We start from the raw sequence: 16,093 nt of genomic DNA, 5'->3' as shown, positions 1-16,093 counted from the left end.
AAAGAAGAAATTGACAATTATAAAATGTATAGACGTCATGAACTGTAAAAAGAAGCAATGTGATTAACAACAACAAAACACTTTTATTTACAACATTTTACAACAGGCATTTTTTTTAGAAAGGCCAAATAAGTGCTTGTATGCTATGCATGAAATGGTTGTTGTTCTCATATCTGACGTTCCTGTAGAGAGCTCTCACATGGGGCCCACATTTCGTAAACTTTGCAAAACTCACTGAATAATCCAAAATTCTCAATCCGCTCTGCAGCTGTATGTTAGTGATTCTAAAGATGCAAGAAATGTAGCAAAACTAAATTTCCAATGGACAAAATTGGCACCTGAAGGTGATAAATTCAATAAATTGTGATGAATATTGTACCACCGAAATATAGCGGAAGTGAAAGCCCAATTGACCATTTAGAGTGTGAGACCACTCATGGTCGTCTGCGCTACAAATTTCAGCCGCAGTCAAGTTCGATGTCATCCCGACGGAAGAGCCGACAGGACACGTTTGACAAAGAGCTAAGCCTCGTGAGTATATTTCTTATGCAGTGGCTTCTTCGAGAAATAAAATAATGTATGTGTCACATGGGTAAAATTTAAGGACAGTGAATGGTTAGGGCCTCAACTCTGGCTGACTGTGTTAAAGGTATCTCAAAGATTAAAATAGGTTGTTTGATTGTTGCGATAATATTTGTAAATGAATACGTCTTACAATGTAATTATGCATTAAAGAGTAAACTATGTGTACTGCATACATAAAGGTTTCTTTGTTCTCTTTAATGTCACTTTAGAAAATAGTAATTAATATTTTGTAATAAGTCAATCTTAAGGTTTTAAATTTGCACTAAATTTGTTTATGCTGGGGTGTATTTCTTGCAAACAAAATTAACCCTTAATGTGGTAAATTTTGCAGCCAGTGCCACAGAAGTTTTTAAATTTAATATGATGATACACAATCTGTGGTTTTCAAAAAGGAATGTCAATTTTGGCTAAATGTGCAAACAGTTGTCACTAAAGGGTATTATATACATATTTAGCAGAGCTTACTTTTTCATAGTTGCAGTCTTTGGTGTTTATCAGTGTGGTTGTCAGCTGCTGTAGAACTGAAATTTGAAGCGGTTGAAGCAAAATGGTACCTGCTGTTTTGAAGATGTCAAACGACAAACTGTAATGGTGCTGATAATTTTAGGACGCATGAAAAGGTGTTTCCTTTCATGGATAGTACATATAATAATTACTTGCTCACATATTTCTTTTGGGTCATAGAAGCAGGGGCCACCAACGCAAACATAGCGGATGAGAGTGCACATTTGATAGCTTAACTGAGTGGTCAGATTAAAAAATAAGTACATGCAGATGGCTTTATGACCTAATGCCATAAATCCACCTCCATGAAAGTGAGTGAATAGCATTGCAAGTTAAGGGGCATCATTACTCAATTTTATTACATTTGCCGTTGAAGCAGAAGTTTAAACAACATTGCAAAAAGTCTTTGTGGTGTGACAAAGGTGCACAGAATGCACACTCGCTGTGGAATTCTTGGTTAAATTAAATTCTGTTATATATCTCATCTCACTCACGATGTGATAACATGCTTTAGTAATTATACTGTGCATTCTGTTATCACCTGCCACAACAGTTCAGCGACTGCAGTGTTCCGCTGCCAAGTGCGAGGTTACAAATTTGATGGGATTGGAATGCAAAAACGCTTATTTGCTTAGATTCAGCTTCAAGTTAAAGAACCCCATTTGGTCATAGTTAATCTGCAGCCTACTCACTACACCGTCCCTCATGGCTTGTAGAACATTTTTTATAAATCTTTAGTTAGATCAAAACTAGGATGCGCTTACTCCATCTGGGAACCCTCTCATACCACACTTAACGCCCTCGAATCTGTTCAGAAGCGGACTGCTCATTGCATACTTTCTAGCTGTTCTCGCTACGCAAGTGTTTCATCCGTGAAAGTTAACTTAGGTCTGCCGACAGTTTAATCCCGTCACAAATTCTCCTGCTTAAACCTTTTTAATAAAATTTATTGCACCAATTCGGCTCTTAAAAGTTAACCAGTTCCTTGCTCCCCATCCGCCAGTCTACTTTGCAGAATGATCATAGATTCAAGGTGAAAGTTCCATCATGCAGCATTAATATTTCCCATACTTCCTTCTTGCCATAAAAGAAAGCAGTGACTGGAGCCACCCTCCCGTCTCCGTCACTGCAACCCATGATTCACTTAGTGCCTTTAAAAAGGCACTAAATGCAAGCAGTGTTGTCACTAAACGTTATTATATGCATCTTTAAAGCAAAGTTTGCTTTTTCAAAGTATGTAAAGGAATAAACCACCCACCACGTGGGCTTAGTGGCTAGAGTGTCGCACTGCTAAGCACAATAAGCACAAGGTCACAGGTTCGAATCCCGGAAGCAGCGACTGCATTCTGACAGGAGCAAAATGCAAAAATGCTTGTGTACTTAGATTTAGGTGCATGGTAAAGAACCCCAGGTGGTCAAAATTAATCCGGTGTTCCTCCACTATGGCATGCCTCATAATCATGTTGGTGTTTTGGCACATAGAACCCCAGGATTTATTTAATTAATCTAATGAATAAATAAGTAGCCTATGTGTTGCTTTAGAACGTTAAACTCGGTGATTCAATTTGATTTCCTTCCGTTACGTTAACTTTGTGCATGACATTGTTGTTTACTGTTATGCTAGGCAAGAATGATTTGGAACTAAGTAGGGGCTGTGTTATGTTCGAATGGCTACATGAAAAAAGGAACTTGTTTTTTCTTCACCAACAGCAGCCTGAAGCTAAAGAAGGAGGCGAAGATGACGCTGCTCCCGAAGCGGCCCAGAGCAAAAGAAAGCCATCAACCATCGTCAAGTGAGTGGCCCAGCAAGATTACGCCTTCTCATTTCTGGTACATGTCTGTTGTGACGGTTTCCAAAAGAAAAATTTCCATTGTTGCTGAGGCAGACATTTAAAATGTGAAACAATGACTAAGTTGTTTGCAGCAAACACATCAGATGCTCTGTTAAACATCAAACCACGTAATGAGGTCAAGACAAGGAAGTTAGTTCAAATACACAAATGAAAAAACAAAACATAACCACAAGGCAGTGTTTCTAGTCACACAGTACTTTGGCATGAGCTGAAGCCTGAAAGGTAATCAACAGTAGTTCGAAGTGGCCTAAAGTGTGCTGGTAGAGTGGCAGTCGGGCCCCGCATTTCGATGGGGGCGAAATGCGAAAATACCCGTGTACTTAGATTTAGGTGCACATTAAAGAACCCCAGACGGTCAAAATTTCCGGAGACCCTCACTACGGCGTGCCTCATAATCAGTAAGTGGTTTTGGCATGTAAAACCCCATAACCAAAATCAAAATCAATCAGTGGCAGTCGGGCCTGACTAGTGAGAACAGGTGTGCTTGAAGTGGTCGTGGGGTGTAGGCAACGAGGCTCAGGGACATTCAAGAGTTGAATCCTGGTCGCCTACAAGCAAACATGAGGATGAAGAACAAGAACACGGGGAAGCCAGGAAGAGGCCTGACTGTTGTGCCGGAAACAGCTGAGGGAATCCTTGGCTTTGGTAGCTGTTCTAAAGCACGAGTGCAAACATCGATGGCTTCACCTCTGCCCTTGATGTTCTTGCCTTCACTTCCAACGTAACTTGGCAGCTTGCTTCCCATGGCCTGGAGAGTACGGCTTCTGTCCTTTGCCTTATGTAAACTTGCGAGTTTGCATGTTTTTGTTTTCACAAATAGTTCACGTTTTGTGAGTTCAATGAAATGGCTGGACACACATGTGGCTGCTGAGAAATGCCGGCTGCTGCAGTGAAAGGTTTTAACACTCACGGCATGTCACATTGCAGGTCGAGGTCAGTTGGCCAGCAGCTGGCTTCGACCACCGGCAGCTCGGTCCCGGCCGAGACCCAGGTGATTGTCCTTCCCAAGGACTACTCGCCGCTGTCCAAGCTGCAGCAGCTCGAGTCCCTGTGCAACTTCTGCCTGCATCACCCGCCTCACCGGCTGCCTCCCTCCATCAGTCTGGCCTCAGCCGCTCAGGTGACCGTCCTTTCTTTGGGACAATGGTGGAGCATCAGCTCGAAGTCCCTCGTAACCTCTTAACTGGAATCGCGAGAAGGAAGTCTGCAAACAAATAAAAATGTCGAAGTGCATTTGGAAGCCACTCCCAAGTTGTGAACTGGGATGATTACTGACATTCCCGAAAATAATACGTAGTTCACAACAGCACATTCTGCCAGCTAACCTATGGGTCTGAAACCTGCAGAACAACAAAGAACTTGGAAGCTTTAAGGGGGAAGCCTTGTCATGTAGCAACGATTTTTTTATATCTTTATTCATATAAGACCAACCTTATTACTCTGTTTATGCTAGATGTATATCAACTTTGAAGTCTCGGAACTTTCACAATTTTAAAGTTGATATTCATAAGAGTGTTTTCCTGGAAGTCTTGTAACCCTTGTTCCAGGTTAGACAAAGCAGTAAGGTTAATAATAATAATAATAATAATAATAATAATAATAATAATAATAATAATAATAATAATAATAATAATAATCGTCATCATCCTATGCTCTGTGCACTGCAGGACGAAGGCCTTACCCTGTGATCTATAATTACCCCTGTTCTGCACCAACCGATTCCAACTAGCACTCACAAATTTTCTAATTTCATCGCTCCACCTAGTCTTTTGGCGTCCTCTACTGCGCTTCCCTTCTCTTGGTACCCATTGTGTCACCCTAATAGTCCAACAGTTATCTAATCTGCACATTACATGACCTGCCCAGCGTCATTTCTACCTCTTAATGTCAATTAGAATATCATCTATACCCGTTTGCTCATATTGGGTTCCTTGAAACATGCAAAAGCAATTGATACCCTGTTTAGCGAACCTTGAGAAAACAATATTTTGCAAACTTTTGCAGAAAATTAAGCAAGGAAAGCTTGGATAAGGTTGAAACAAAATAAGATAAACTAAAGAGGGACCTCATATTTGCAAAAAAAAATCCATAAAATTACATATGTATGCAAGTTTTCAGCACCATAACTTGAACAAAGAATTAAACAAATTTTCATCTCTAAGACCAGGCTATGCCAAAGAAGCCAAAGATAACACAAAAAGTGATAAGATGGAAAACAGTTGGCATAATGTTAAGAGACAGGAAGGCAGTTCTGTGGATTTGACCGCAAACAAGGTGTTCGATAAACTGGCTGTGATTATAAAAATTATGCAAATCCAACCCTACCCGCTGCAGTGGCTTGCTGGCTATGGTGTTGCTCTGCTAAGCACGAGGCTGCGGGATCGAATCCCTGCCACAGCGGCCACATTTCGATGGGGGCGAAGTGCAAAAACTCCCTTGTTCCGTGCATTCGGGGCACATTAAAGGTCCCAAGGTGGTCAAAATTAATCCGGAGTCTCGCACTACGGCATCCCTCATAATCAAATCGTGGTTTTTTCACGTAAAGCCCCAGAACTCAATTCAGTTCAGATCCTACCCTCATGTTGGAATCAGAGAATCGAAGCCTTCATGAAACAGTTAAGTAAATGCCATGCTACTTATTTTGTTCTGCACAGTTGTTCGCACCATAGTGATTACCTGCCTGCTACCGGCTTGCCAGTGAAGAAGGTAGTATGCAAAGACCTCTACCATGTGACCGACATGACCGCGCATTATGCTGTCTCTGGGATTGGTCCCCGTTTTCTACGACACTGTATTCAGAGTCGGTGTGCTAACTAGAGCGGGCCAACCCTGGAGATAGCGCAGCAGTAAATTGCACTTTAGTAGGCGAAAGACCAACCAAGCAGACGCGCCAAACTCCAAACCCTAGGAAACAAGGCATGGAAAGGTTTGCTTTATTGAAGGAATTGCGCTGTTGGTGACCTATATTTGTAGAAATGAGGGTATTTAGGTACTTGTTTTATCACTGAGTAATTCCGCAGCCAGGACACCTGTAAGGGTAGAAAAGATGGCAGTCCAGTCCTGTGTCTGAGCTATTCAATGGGAAACCTAGCACTTGCAGTCAGGAAAGTCCAGGAGGGCTTACAAAAGATGCTTTGCTTTAAGAAGTGGAGGTAAAGATTGGCAGGTAGAGCAGCACATAGAACAGGTAATGGGCAGTCCATTAGAGTCATAGAATTGTTGCTAAGGGAAGGGAAGCGCAGTCGAGGACGACAGACGATAGGGTGGTGTGACAAAACCAGGAGATTTGGGGCACACTGTGGTGGAGTCAACTGACGTGAGACAAGAGTAACCTAAGATTGCAAGGAGAGGCCTTTGTCCCACAGTGTACTATAAATGGGATGTTAACAAGAAGTGTTAGTTTGCTTGAACGCACATGACCACAATCAGTGTGCCACCTTTGGTGGTCTTGTGACTATAACAGCTTTGAAATAAGTTCCCATGCAGTTCTAAAGTTCTAAAGATATGCCAATCATTAGTTTGGTGACTGATCATAATCTTAGTCAAATTTAGTGAAAGCTCATTGAGTCAGAATACAAGAGACGAGAAAGAATGTTCGTCATCAGAATGTCAAATTCTTGATTCTCATTTTTTTTTTTCCATTATACATCAGATTGAAATTCCCTTGCACCTGAAATCGCCAGCTTCTCCAGCGTCAACTCATTTTTATCTTCCATATCTATGTGCTGCTGTTCTGTGAAGTGCAATTATTGTTCTGTTTTATTTTTTCGTTCCCCACCTGAAGTTATTACTTGGTCTCGGTCACATCAATTATCTGTGGGTGTCCTTGTCTTGCGGCAAGTTTTCACCGTTCTTGAAATTACTGTTGTCTTGTTCTCTTTTTTCTCTTCTCTTATTTGTTCTTATCACTTTCATTATGTTCTTGTTGAGGGGACTTACCAGGAAAAATACAATTTGACCTGTCTTTGTACCCACAGCTTTCATATTAAATTGTTCCTGCAATATTTTGTTGCTACTGTTTTATGCAATTCTTTGTTTTCTTTCTCGTTTCCTTCATGACTCTTGTAAGCTGTACCACTTCTGCTGTGTCTGCCAACAGGCAGCTAGCACTGTTGGGTAAATAGCAAATAAAGAAAATGATTAATGGTTAATCACTCAAAAATGTGGCAGCATGACTATACATTGGCTGAACTCTTCATTGTTTCCCAGCCTGGCGAGGACGAACAAGATGGAAGTTTCCCGCGGCGTCGGAGCCAGACCTCGCATGCTGCGGACATGTACTTGCTGGGATGCCTCCTCGTCGAGATGTCAATCTTTTCGACGACTGCACGGCACTCCTCTAGGGATCTTTCTGAGCGTTACTTGCACGCTTTGCAGATCCTGAAGATTCAGCCATCAAGGCTGCCCAAGTAAGTAGTACATAATTAGCTCACATGGTGGTTGATAATTAATTCCATGAATGATGATAATTAATTCACATGGTGTGGTTTGCAGCGTCGAAGGCAAGGTACTCTGGCTCACAATTTCTGAATGTTCGGCGATGCTGAGCTTTAGGGGCGCACAAATCGTAACTTTTTTTATACTGAAGCAAATACAAATTGAATAGTGCCAGAAGTTAAGCTTATATAGAAGTGTGGGCAAATGAGCTGTTGGTCACTTTGTGCTCGCATTATCTGTCTGTTTGATGATGCTAAAGTTTAGAGGTGTGCAAATAGTAATTTTTGAGACTGAATCAAACCCGAATTGAATAGTGCCAGAAGTGAATTTAATCAAATACTGAATACATTTTAATAGTTTTCGAGTAAAAATGGTTCTTTTCCCCATTGATATAGAACAATGTTCATGTCATAGTATTTCCAATGTCAGCAAGCTTCTGTCATAACATTCAATGTTATGAAGTGTTGGTTATTGAATTCCCAAATGGAGCACTCTGAGTAAACAGGCTTTTTGTTTGCATACCCAACATTCTTCGGAGTGTGCAAGCGATCGCAGTATGAAAGAAAAAGTCTGGCTCGCCCAGCGATGTTACGTCGTGTTCGTTATTAGTGTGAGAGAAGTAGTGCTTCGCTCGATAACTTCTCGCATTTTAGGCCTTCTATGGCAGCCGGAATGATATCTATCACACTTTTTCACAAATGTCACATTTGATTGCACATGTTAGAGGATTTAGAGTATTCGAAAACAATTAGAAAAATATTCATACTGATGCATACTGACTGTTCTATTTGAAGGCCAAATTGAATAGGGAAATGTTCGAATATTTGCACACCTTTACTAAACTTTTTTGTGAAACTGCTGGTGGGGCACGTAAAAGTGGACGAATAACAGCGCAGCTTGTCGAAAGCACCATTGCAGCCTGCCTGTTTTTTTTTATGGAGTCGGATGAGTTTGACACCGTGATTGGTGGTCGGGAGGCTGTGGAGATAAGGAATCCAGAGAGTGTAGATGTGGAAAAGAAATGCATGTTATACATAAAAGATACATATTGTACCTAAAAATCTTTTTTATACCATATGTTAGCAATAATCAATAGCAGATTAATGTCATATCAAAAGAGAAATTGCCATTCACGCCACTGTAGAACAAAGCTACCAGGAAGACCCATCAAAGATTTCTCAGAAAGAAAGCTTCGCAGTTGTAGAAAAAGTTGTCCCAGTCTGAGAATCGTTGCCAGAACCAACACCTTTCTGGGGCAGCCATTCTGCCATCTGAGTTAGCCAGGAGGCTAGCAGATGGCAGCCTTTCTTTTCATTTCTTCCATTTTGTCGGCTTCTGCAGAACTGTTTTACCTGTAATACCATATTTAATCATGCAATGCCCACCCTTGTGTAGGAACTGCACCCCCCCTACACGCACACTTTCTAGGTAAAAAATTTAAACACCTTATGCTTTACCACTTGACTGATCCAACAAAATTGTGTTTGCATACACCCTTCGCAAGCGTTAAGTAACCAACATGGCACCTGATAAATGCCACAAGGCTCCTTATTGCTGCCGAACACGTCACTTCATGCCTAATACTGTACTATTCCACTTTGTGTTTTGGGTGAATCGCATACATTCACTTTCATACATCTTTTGATTGCTGCAGATACCTATTTCATTAGGCATGAAGTGACTTGTGTTTGGCGTTGTTGAGAAGCCTTGTGGCATTTTTGAGGTGCCTCGTCAGTTAATTAAGGCTTCAAAAGGATTAACTCTAACACATTTTCGTCTGGTCAACCAACTGATCAACCATTAGGTTTTTTGGAGCCTTGCCCCATGTTACTTTGTCTCTACATTGTGTTGCATTGAAGGACGACACATTTAATGGGACAGGAGCCTTATGAGCTTGCTCTGATTTGGCCTGTCGTCGCCATCGCATTGCCTCGGTCTTCTCTCGGCGATGTTCCTCAGCGTGACTTTCCATACTGCTAGTCGGCAGCACTGCATCCAATTTAGGCTGTACTCAGACATGCGGCTTCACAAAACGTGTCTTATCCTGTCAAGCACCACAGGCAATCTGGCAAGTTCACTGCAGTGTGCCACCGCGCGATTCCCTTCTCTCCCCTGGCGGTCTGCCAGCTGCAAGCATCGAAGCACAACATCACGCTCCACCTGTATTCCTATTGGCTCCTAAAGTGAGACGTCACACCACCCTCTCTACCCTCCTCTTCCTTCTTCGTTCATACTCTCCACTTGTGACATTACGCACCTCCCTCCTCCTCTCCCACGCCCTGAGGTAATCAACTGACGACACCGGGTTTTCATTCGCATGAGCGTTGCAATTCTGATGCATTAAAAGAAAGCTTTTGCCAAAGACTGGATCTTGAACACATCGTTCTCGGTATATATATCAGTTGGTTCCATCGCTAAATATACGGAATAAAGTGCTGGAATATTTAACAACATGGATGTCACTAAGAAGAACAATCTTTTGGGAAAGATAGATAGGCAGCTATCCTACACCCCTGCACAGCGCATGCCTCACGCGCACGCCTCACGTACACGCGCTTGCTGCACTGGCCCGCCACAGTTTCTCCGCTTACTGCTGGTGCCATTGCTGTGATATAAATTATCCGCTGCACACGCAACGATGGCGTGATGACTCATGAACAAAGGATCAGCCATACTTGTAGCTGCATCGCGGTCACGCAGCGGAAGCCGTCGGCACTTGCAGTCCAAGAGATGTTGACCTGCTATCTCACATTCAGACAAACTATACCAACCAAGCTTAATGCAGCATACTTTCTGGTTTATCTACATTCAGTAAGCAGCAAACAATCAAGTCTGCACCTCGGACTAATCATGTCTAGCCATTTTCAGGAGCTGCCATTGCCTCCTCATTCAGGTCTCTCCACAATGCCGTCCAAGTCCTGCTCCAGACCGAGAAGCCAGTCACCGTGCCCTTTGTCAGGGGAAAAGAGGCCGCCAGCAGCCGCGCTGAGTGGCGCTACCCCTGCGTCTGCGACGGCGGACTGCCCCCGCCGTCTGCTCACCAGCTCCTGCAGCCGCTGCTTTCGACGATCCCGTTTCCAGCTTACTATCCTGCTCTGTACGACTTTCTCACCAAGCTGGATGCTCAGCCGACAGCACCTGAGAAGGTACGGCACAGCTTTAAAGGCTAACTGCTGCGAAATGTTGGACCGCGCAAAAAGCCCAGTTTGAGATAGTGTAGTGTTGTTAAACGGGCTAGTTGGTTGCTGGATTCTTGATTCATATTACCAGCACGATAGAAACGGGATGCAGAGAAGAGACATAGGCATAGGAAACGCTGGATACGACTGATATTTACTTGACAAGAGGCTTCGAGAAAGAACATAAAGTGTAGAGCATTCTTGCCATGCACACTACACTCAATGGCATCCTTAACAAATTGCACCAGTCTACACCAGGACACCGTGGTGTGCTGTTTTATCCAACAATCGTCGCCTCAGGGTACACCGGTGAGCACCGCTATGATTCGTCAAGGATGCAATGAATCATAAAACACATGTGCTATGTGGGTCTCTGGTTGCCATCTCTTCCATGCTGGTAAAATGAATTGAGATAGTGTGCATGTGGAGGAGCATCCATGCAAAATTTGACGTTTGAAGTACGAGTGGAAGCGTCGTGAAAATCTCGAAAAAATAGCCGTTTTTGATACCGAAACTGAAAAAGACGCCGCCGTTACTGCTTGCCGGAAGTGGCGCAAGACCCAGAAAACGCAGTTCGTTGGCGTGACCTCCGAAATAAGGTGGTGCCCACAACTGCTTGCGTACTCCGCAAAATCTCTGAGGCAGAGTGCTGGAACTTGTGTCATAGCGACAACTGTCAGGTGCGCATGTCGTCTGCTAAGGTGCTGTTTAAAGGCTGCTGACAAGAAGACAATGCACTTACTAAGTAAGCCCTGTGACTTTGCCAAAATGGTTTTAGTGGTACAGTAAAAGCTCGATACATAATGAACTTCAATATGATAAAATTCTCGACAGAACGAAATACCTAACTTTTTGTAACTTCTCGTCTATAGAACACATGTATTTTAAATCCCGATATAACGAAGTGTGCATACATAATTTCAATAGATAACAAAGTTCCACTACCTCCGCAGAGGAATACCGAGGCAATAATGGAAACTGGCGTGGGCTCAGATGGTCGAATGGTTGAATTGCGTGTGGTTGCTTACGAATGCATCTCTCAAATTGCGGGCCTCATGACAGAGAGCGGCTGTTGAAGCGGAGTAGAATCTCATAAACAAGAGTAGCAGTACTAGTACAAAACCTGTGACCCTCTAGCCGTCATGTTCTGTGCAAGTCCGTGTGCAATCCTATGGTGCACCGCACGACATGTGCTGTGGGCGTGAGGAAGCGCATTCGAAGCCAGGCTGGGAAGGATGATGGCTTGATGAACAGTGCCATGCAGGAGGGGGGGGGGGGGTAGTGCATGGTAACGGGATCATGCACGCACTACAGAGGGTGCAAAGCCTATGTGAGCCAATATGGCTGTTGGCATCATGTGCCCTGTCTTCATGTGCATTTGGTGCTGGAGCATCTTTCACTTTATTGTCAGCTAAAAAGTGACTTGCTTGGTTTTTGTTTTTCGTTTGTCTTCTTGCTTTTCTGAAAAGTGACTCGAAAGAAATGAAATCTGAAATAAAAAAATATGATACTGGGTGGACATATTGCTTGAAAAGTTTGGCCCTAGAAGCGTTAGAAAAACCACAGGTAGTAAAAATTCATCCAGAGCACTCAACTATAGCCTCTCTTATAGTTAGTGTGTTGCTTTAGGATATTAAATTCCATAACTCAATTTGATTAGTCTTGGTTGTCTAACGAGTGAGCTCACTAACCTATGTGGCAAAGTATGTACACAGTACGCCAAAGCCAGCCTCAGTTACTCTGCCGCTTTTGTAGCAGAGGTAATTAGCACCATCCATTAGCTTGGTGGTAAAGTAACTCTACTGCCCTCCCATCCATCCTCGCAACTCTGCTCGCCTCACCCTTGCTCGCAGCCCCCTCGCCTTTGCCTGTCTCCATGGGCACCCCCGGAGACAGGTGAAAGGTGAAGGGGCTAGAAGTTTCATTTTCTGGCCGTTACTAGGAAACAAACTTTGGCTGGCGTGGGCAGACTTGCAGCCCAGGCTGTGGGCGAGCCCGCATAGAAAAAAAGAGAAAGAGAAAGAGTTAGGAAAGTGCCGGCATGGGTGCCGTGCCTGTTACCATGTTGACGAAAACAGCCATGGACACCGCCGTTTTGCTGACATAAGCACACTAAAGTCTTGCCTGCCTGCTAGGGCCTTAGCTGAAGGGGGCCTTGGCGGTAGCGTCGATGGAGCATCTGCGTTAAAAGAGCTAATGAAAGCCATGCGGAAGTTCACCCCTCCGACTGAAGCTCTCAACTGTTTAAATTGCACGATCCTTCTTGTGTTCAGGTCTACTTTGTGGCCCGTGAGCTGCCACCGCTGCTGACCCAGCTGAGCCAGGTCGACCTGGACCTCGTCATGAACCACCTGAGCGACCTCTTTTCGAACCCCGAGTCGTCTTTGCTGGCCGTGTGGCAGTTGTTTGACCTCGTGGGGCTTGCTCTGGGGCCAAAGGTTCTTGCCGAACGACTCCTGACTGTGCTCATCAACCTTCTTTCAACTGACCAACTGACCGTGCGGCACTTCCGGCTTTTCCATCGGTCCTTTTTGCTCAAGCTCCAGGTGAATCCTACTCTGTGTCGAATCAGAAAAAAAAAATGTCTGCGCAGAAATAGAAAAATACCATGCTATGTGCAACCTTGCAATAAGCAAGAGGTAGAGCAGGTACTTTGGTAATGGTATAGAACCCTCTCGTAATACATTAGCCCAGGATTTCCATGAACAACATTTTAGGGTTTTGAAAGCGACCAAAACAAACCCCACCCCACCTCTCCTTCGTAGCATTTTTATGTTGCTGTTCACAGACTGTTAAGTCCATCTGTTATCTGTCCTATGCATTACAGGGACTACCCAACCCCATTTCTTGGTATTAATGTTAACTAGAATATTGGCTACTGACCTTTTCTCTCTCACCCACACTGCTGTCTTCCTTCTGTTAACATTATGCCTATAATTTTTCAGTGCATCACATGTTGCGCGGTCCAGTAGCTTCTTCTCAAGCTTCTTTGTTAATCTCCAAGTTTCTGCGCTGCCTTGCCTCGCCTAATTCTGTTCTGTTCCTCACCAATTCCTCTTCTCCCGCACAACAGCAGGAATTGGCCTTTCTGGTGCACCATGTGGCCACTGCCTCCTTCATGAATCTTGCAAAGGTCCCGATACTACTTCAGTAGACTTCTGTTGACTCTGAATAATTCGATTTTTTTCTGTTAATTCAATCCCATCCGAAGGTCTCAGCAGGTACCCATGCATTTCTACGGGCCCAAACTTATGTTATTTCTATCCTAAAATTGGCCTTCACCAAATAATTCGAACTTCAGCATGCATGCGCCTGACCCCTAGGTGACCCCATTACTGGCAGCATCTGACTTGGCAGTGCTTCGAGGACAGTGAACGCATTGAACATCCATTAAAAACGCCCATTTTCGTCCTGCCCAGTAAGATTTTCAAGCAATGATGGTAGCTCACAATGTCTGATTACGGTACGTACCCGACTAACGCGCAGCTTTTTTTTTACCCAAATGAATTATACGGGGAAATGCGTCCACAGTGTTCGTATGCTGTGCCGCATAACACGGCTGTATTGCGGCGAAGCTAACTTTAAATACACGTGCAGCGGTGCTGCACTTGGGAAATGAGACACCATTGTGCAGCATATATCAGACCCTTGCCCAACTTCCTAGCTAGAAATTCAGGTGTGCGTTAGATTTCTACTTCGGTTAGACGCTTCAGTGTTATCTCTATGTTAGTTTTCTACTTTGCACATATAGAAAACCAACCTGCATTTGATTTGGAGACTTGCTAGAATCAGAGGTAAAATACCACCAAATAAATTGAGCATTTTGATGTTTCTTTTTCTGCATCTTGTTTAATTTGACCTGTCAATTAATTTGATCAATTTAGTCAGTCCCATCAAGGTCAAATTAACGAAAGTCGACTGTATTTTTCTTTTTACTTTCATGCAGGTGCGTCTTGGAATGCGCACCTTTCTGCACTGCTTCATCACCCTATTGGTCGAAGCTGTGGGTGGTTACCGGGACAACAGCACAGCCCAGATTGTGTGAGCATGCAGTCCCTCCCGTGATCCTCTCATCTCTTCTGTTTTACAGAAAGTGTTGCGGCTGCAGTTATGCGAGACGATAATACAGAAATGCTTTCAAGCTTGGATTTACGACCATGTTACAGGTCAAAATTAATCGATTGTCTTTAGCACTGTTTCTTGTGGCCCACATGCATATTTAGGGCATAGAACCTAGAGTTTAGAAGATAGCGAAGAAAGTTGAGAGCAGGCAAAGAACAGTGTAATGAGCGCAATGAACAACACAGGAGAAAATCAGGTAGTGTTTAGAGATAAGGGGATGGCAGTATGGATTCAGATGGAAACACAGGGAGCTGGTCTGATTGTAATTGAGAGGATGTTGTGAAATTGGGCAGACCATGATATGCATAAAGCAGATAACCAGTTGCCTATCAGAGTAATAGAAGGGGTACCAAACGAAGGTGGGAAATGCAGTCGAAGAAGGCCAATAGGGTGACAGGACAAAATTAGGAAATGTGCAGACCTGGAATGAAGACAGCTGTTGTAAGATTGGGGTAATCAAGAATTTCTCGAAGAAGCCTTCATTTTCCAATGGCCTAAATGGTTGCTAAAGAGACACAGTATGTCAGTTTATGTGATAAAGCAGTGGAATTTCGTTAATTCAAGCCCGCTTAGCTCAAACTTCCAGTTTATTCGAACTGATGCTGTGGTCCGGTCAAAATGAAGTGTATTTCAGTGTGCGAAAATGCCCGGTAATTCAAACACGTATGCATTTTAGACAGTTAACTCCAGCATATCTTGTCACCAACCATGCTCATAGCAGCACGCCAACTCGCACGGGAGTGCAACCTAGCACTGCTCCCATCTTCCATTGCAAGTATCGTATTGTGGCACGTATAATCTGCACAAAAAATGTACAAAATTTAACAGTACTGTAATATAACAGTAACATAATATAAAAATTTCAAGGACATTTAAACTTTGCCTTTAAGCGTGGAACGCCATAGCACTCAAAGACTCAAAGACAAAAGAAGTGTCTTTTTTTGGCATTGTGGAATGGTAATTTACTAACACAGCCTGAATAATTTTTTTCTTTAATGTCCTTTTAACTGAGCTGGTGACGATGATGATAAGATGATGACAATGCGCCTGCTCACGCACCATCCTTTCTTGCACAGGGATCCCGAGAATCCAAGCGCAGCTGTTCGAAAAGGATCGCACCTGGACAGTGCAGAACTCGACCCGCTTCGTCAGGCCAGCACATCTGCATCGCGAGAGGCTTCGCCAATGCGCGCCGGCCATCGAAGTTCCTCTTCTGAGCGGGACATGCCATCCGCGTCGCCGGAACCAGCCACGTTTGGAGAGCCAGAAATGTTCGAGCTCGATCAAGATCAGGAGCTAGAGCAGTCTGCATCGTACTCGTACGAGAGAAAGGTACGAGCATAAACGTACGGTGACACTTCGAGCTGCAAATGTTTGTCAATGTTGCCACATCCTTCTTGCTTTGCCAATTTT

General features: G+C 43.6%; 1 protein-coding gene across 5 annotated transcripts in view; it reads left to right on the top strand.

The window, feature by feature from the left end:
* Wdr81 (WD repeat domain 81) overlaps positions 1 to 16,093 on the top strand; it is an 84,004-nt gene that overhangs the window by 28,337 nt on the left and 39,574 nt on the right. For 4 of the 5 annotated variants that reach the window (XM_075675799.1, XM_075675801.1, XM_075675802.1 and 1 more), the window contains exons 11-18: positions 463 to 531; positions 2,800 to 2,882; positions 3,870 to 4,062; positions 7,152 to 7,351; positions 10,273 to 10,525; positions 12,832 to 13,104; positions 14,505 to 14,599; positions 15,757 to 16,012. In XM_075675799.1, the coding sequence (XP_075531914.1) occupies positions 463 to 531; positions 2,800 to 2,882; positions 3,870 to 4,062; positions 7,152 to 7,351; positions 10,273 to 10,525; positions 12,832 to 13,104; positions 14,505 to 14,599; positions 15,757 to 16,012 (1,422 nt within the window). The remainder of the gene's footprint in view (positions 1 to 462; positions 532 to 2,799; positions 2,883 to 3,869; positions 4,063 to 7,151; positions 7,352 to 10,272; positions 10,526 to 12,831; positions 13,105 to 14,504; positions 14,600 to 15,756; positions 16,013 to 16,093) is intronic. The other variant, XM_075675800.1, reaches the window with a different exon arrangement.

The sequence above is a fragment of the Dermacentor variabilis genome, chromosome 11 (assembly GCF_050947875.1).
Source record: "Dermacentor variabilis isolate Ectoservices chromosome 11, ASM5094787v1, whole genome shotgun sequence".
Taxonomy (NCBI): domain Eukaryota; kingdom Metazoa; phylum Arthropoda; class Arachnida; order Ixodida; family Ixodidae; genus Dermacentor; species Dermacentor variabilis.
This window is presented reverse-complemented; position numbering and strand designations above follow the sequence as displayed.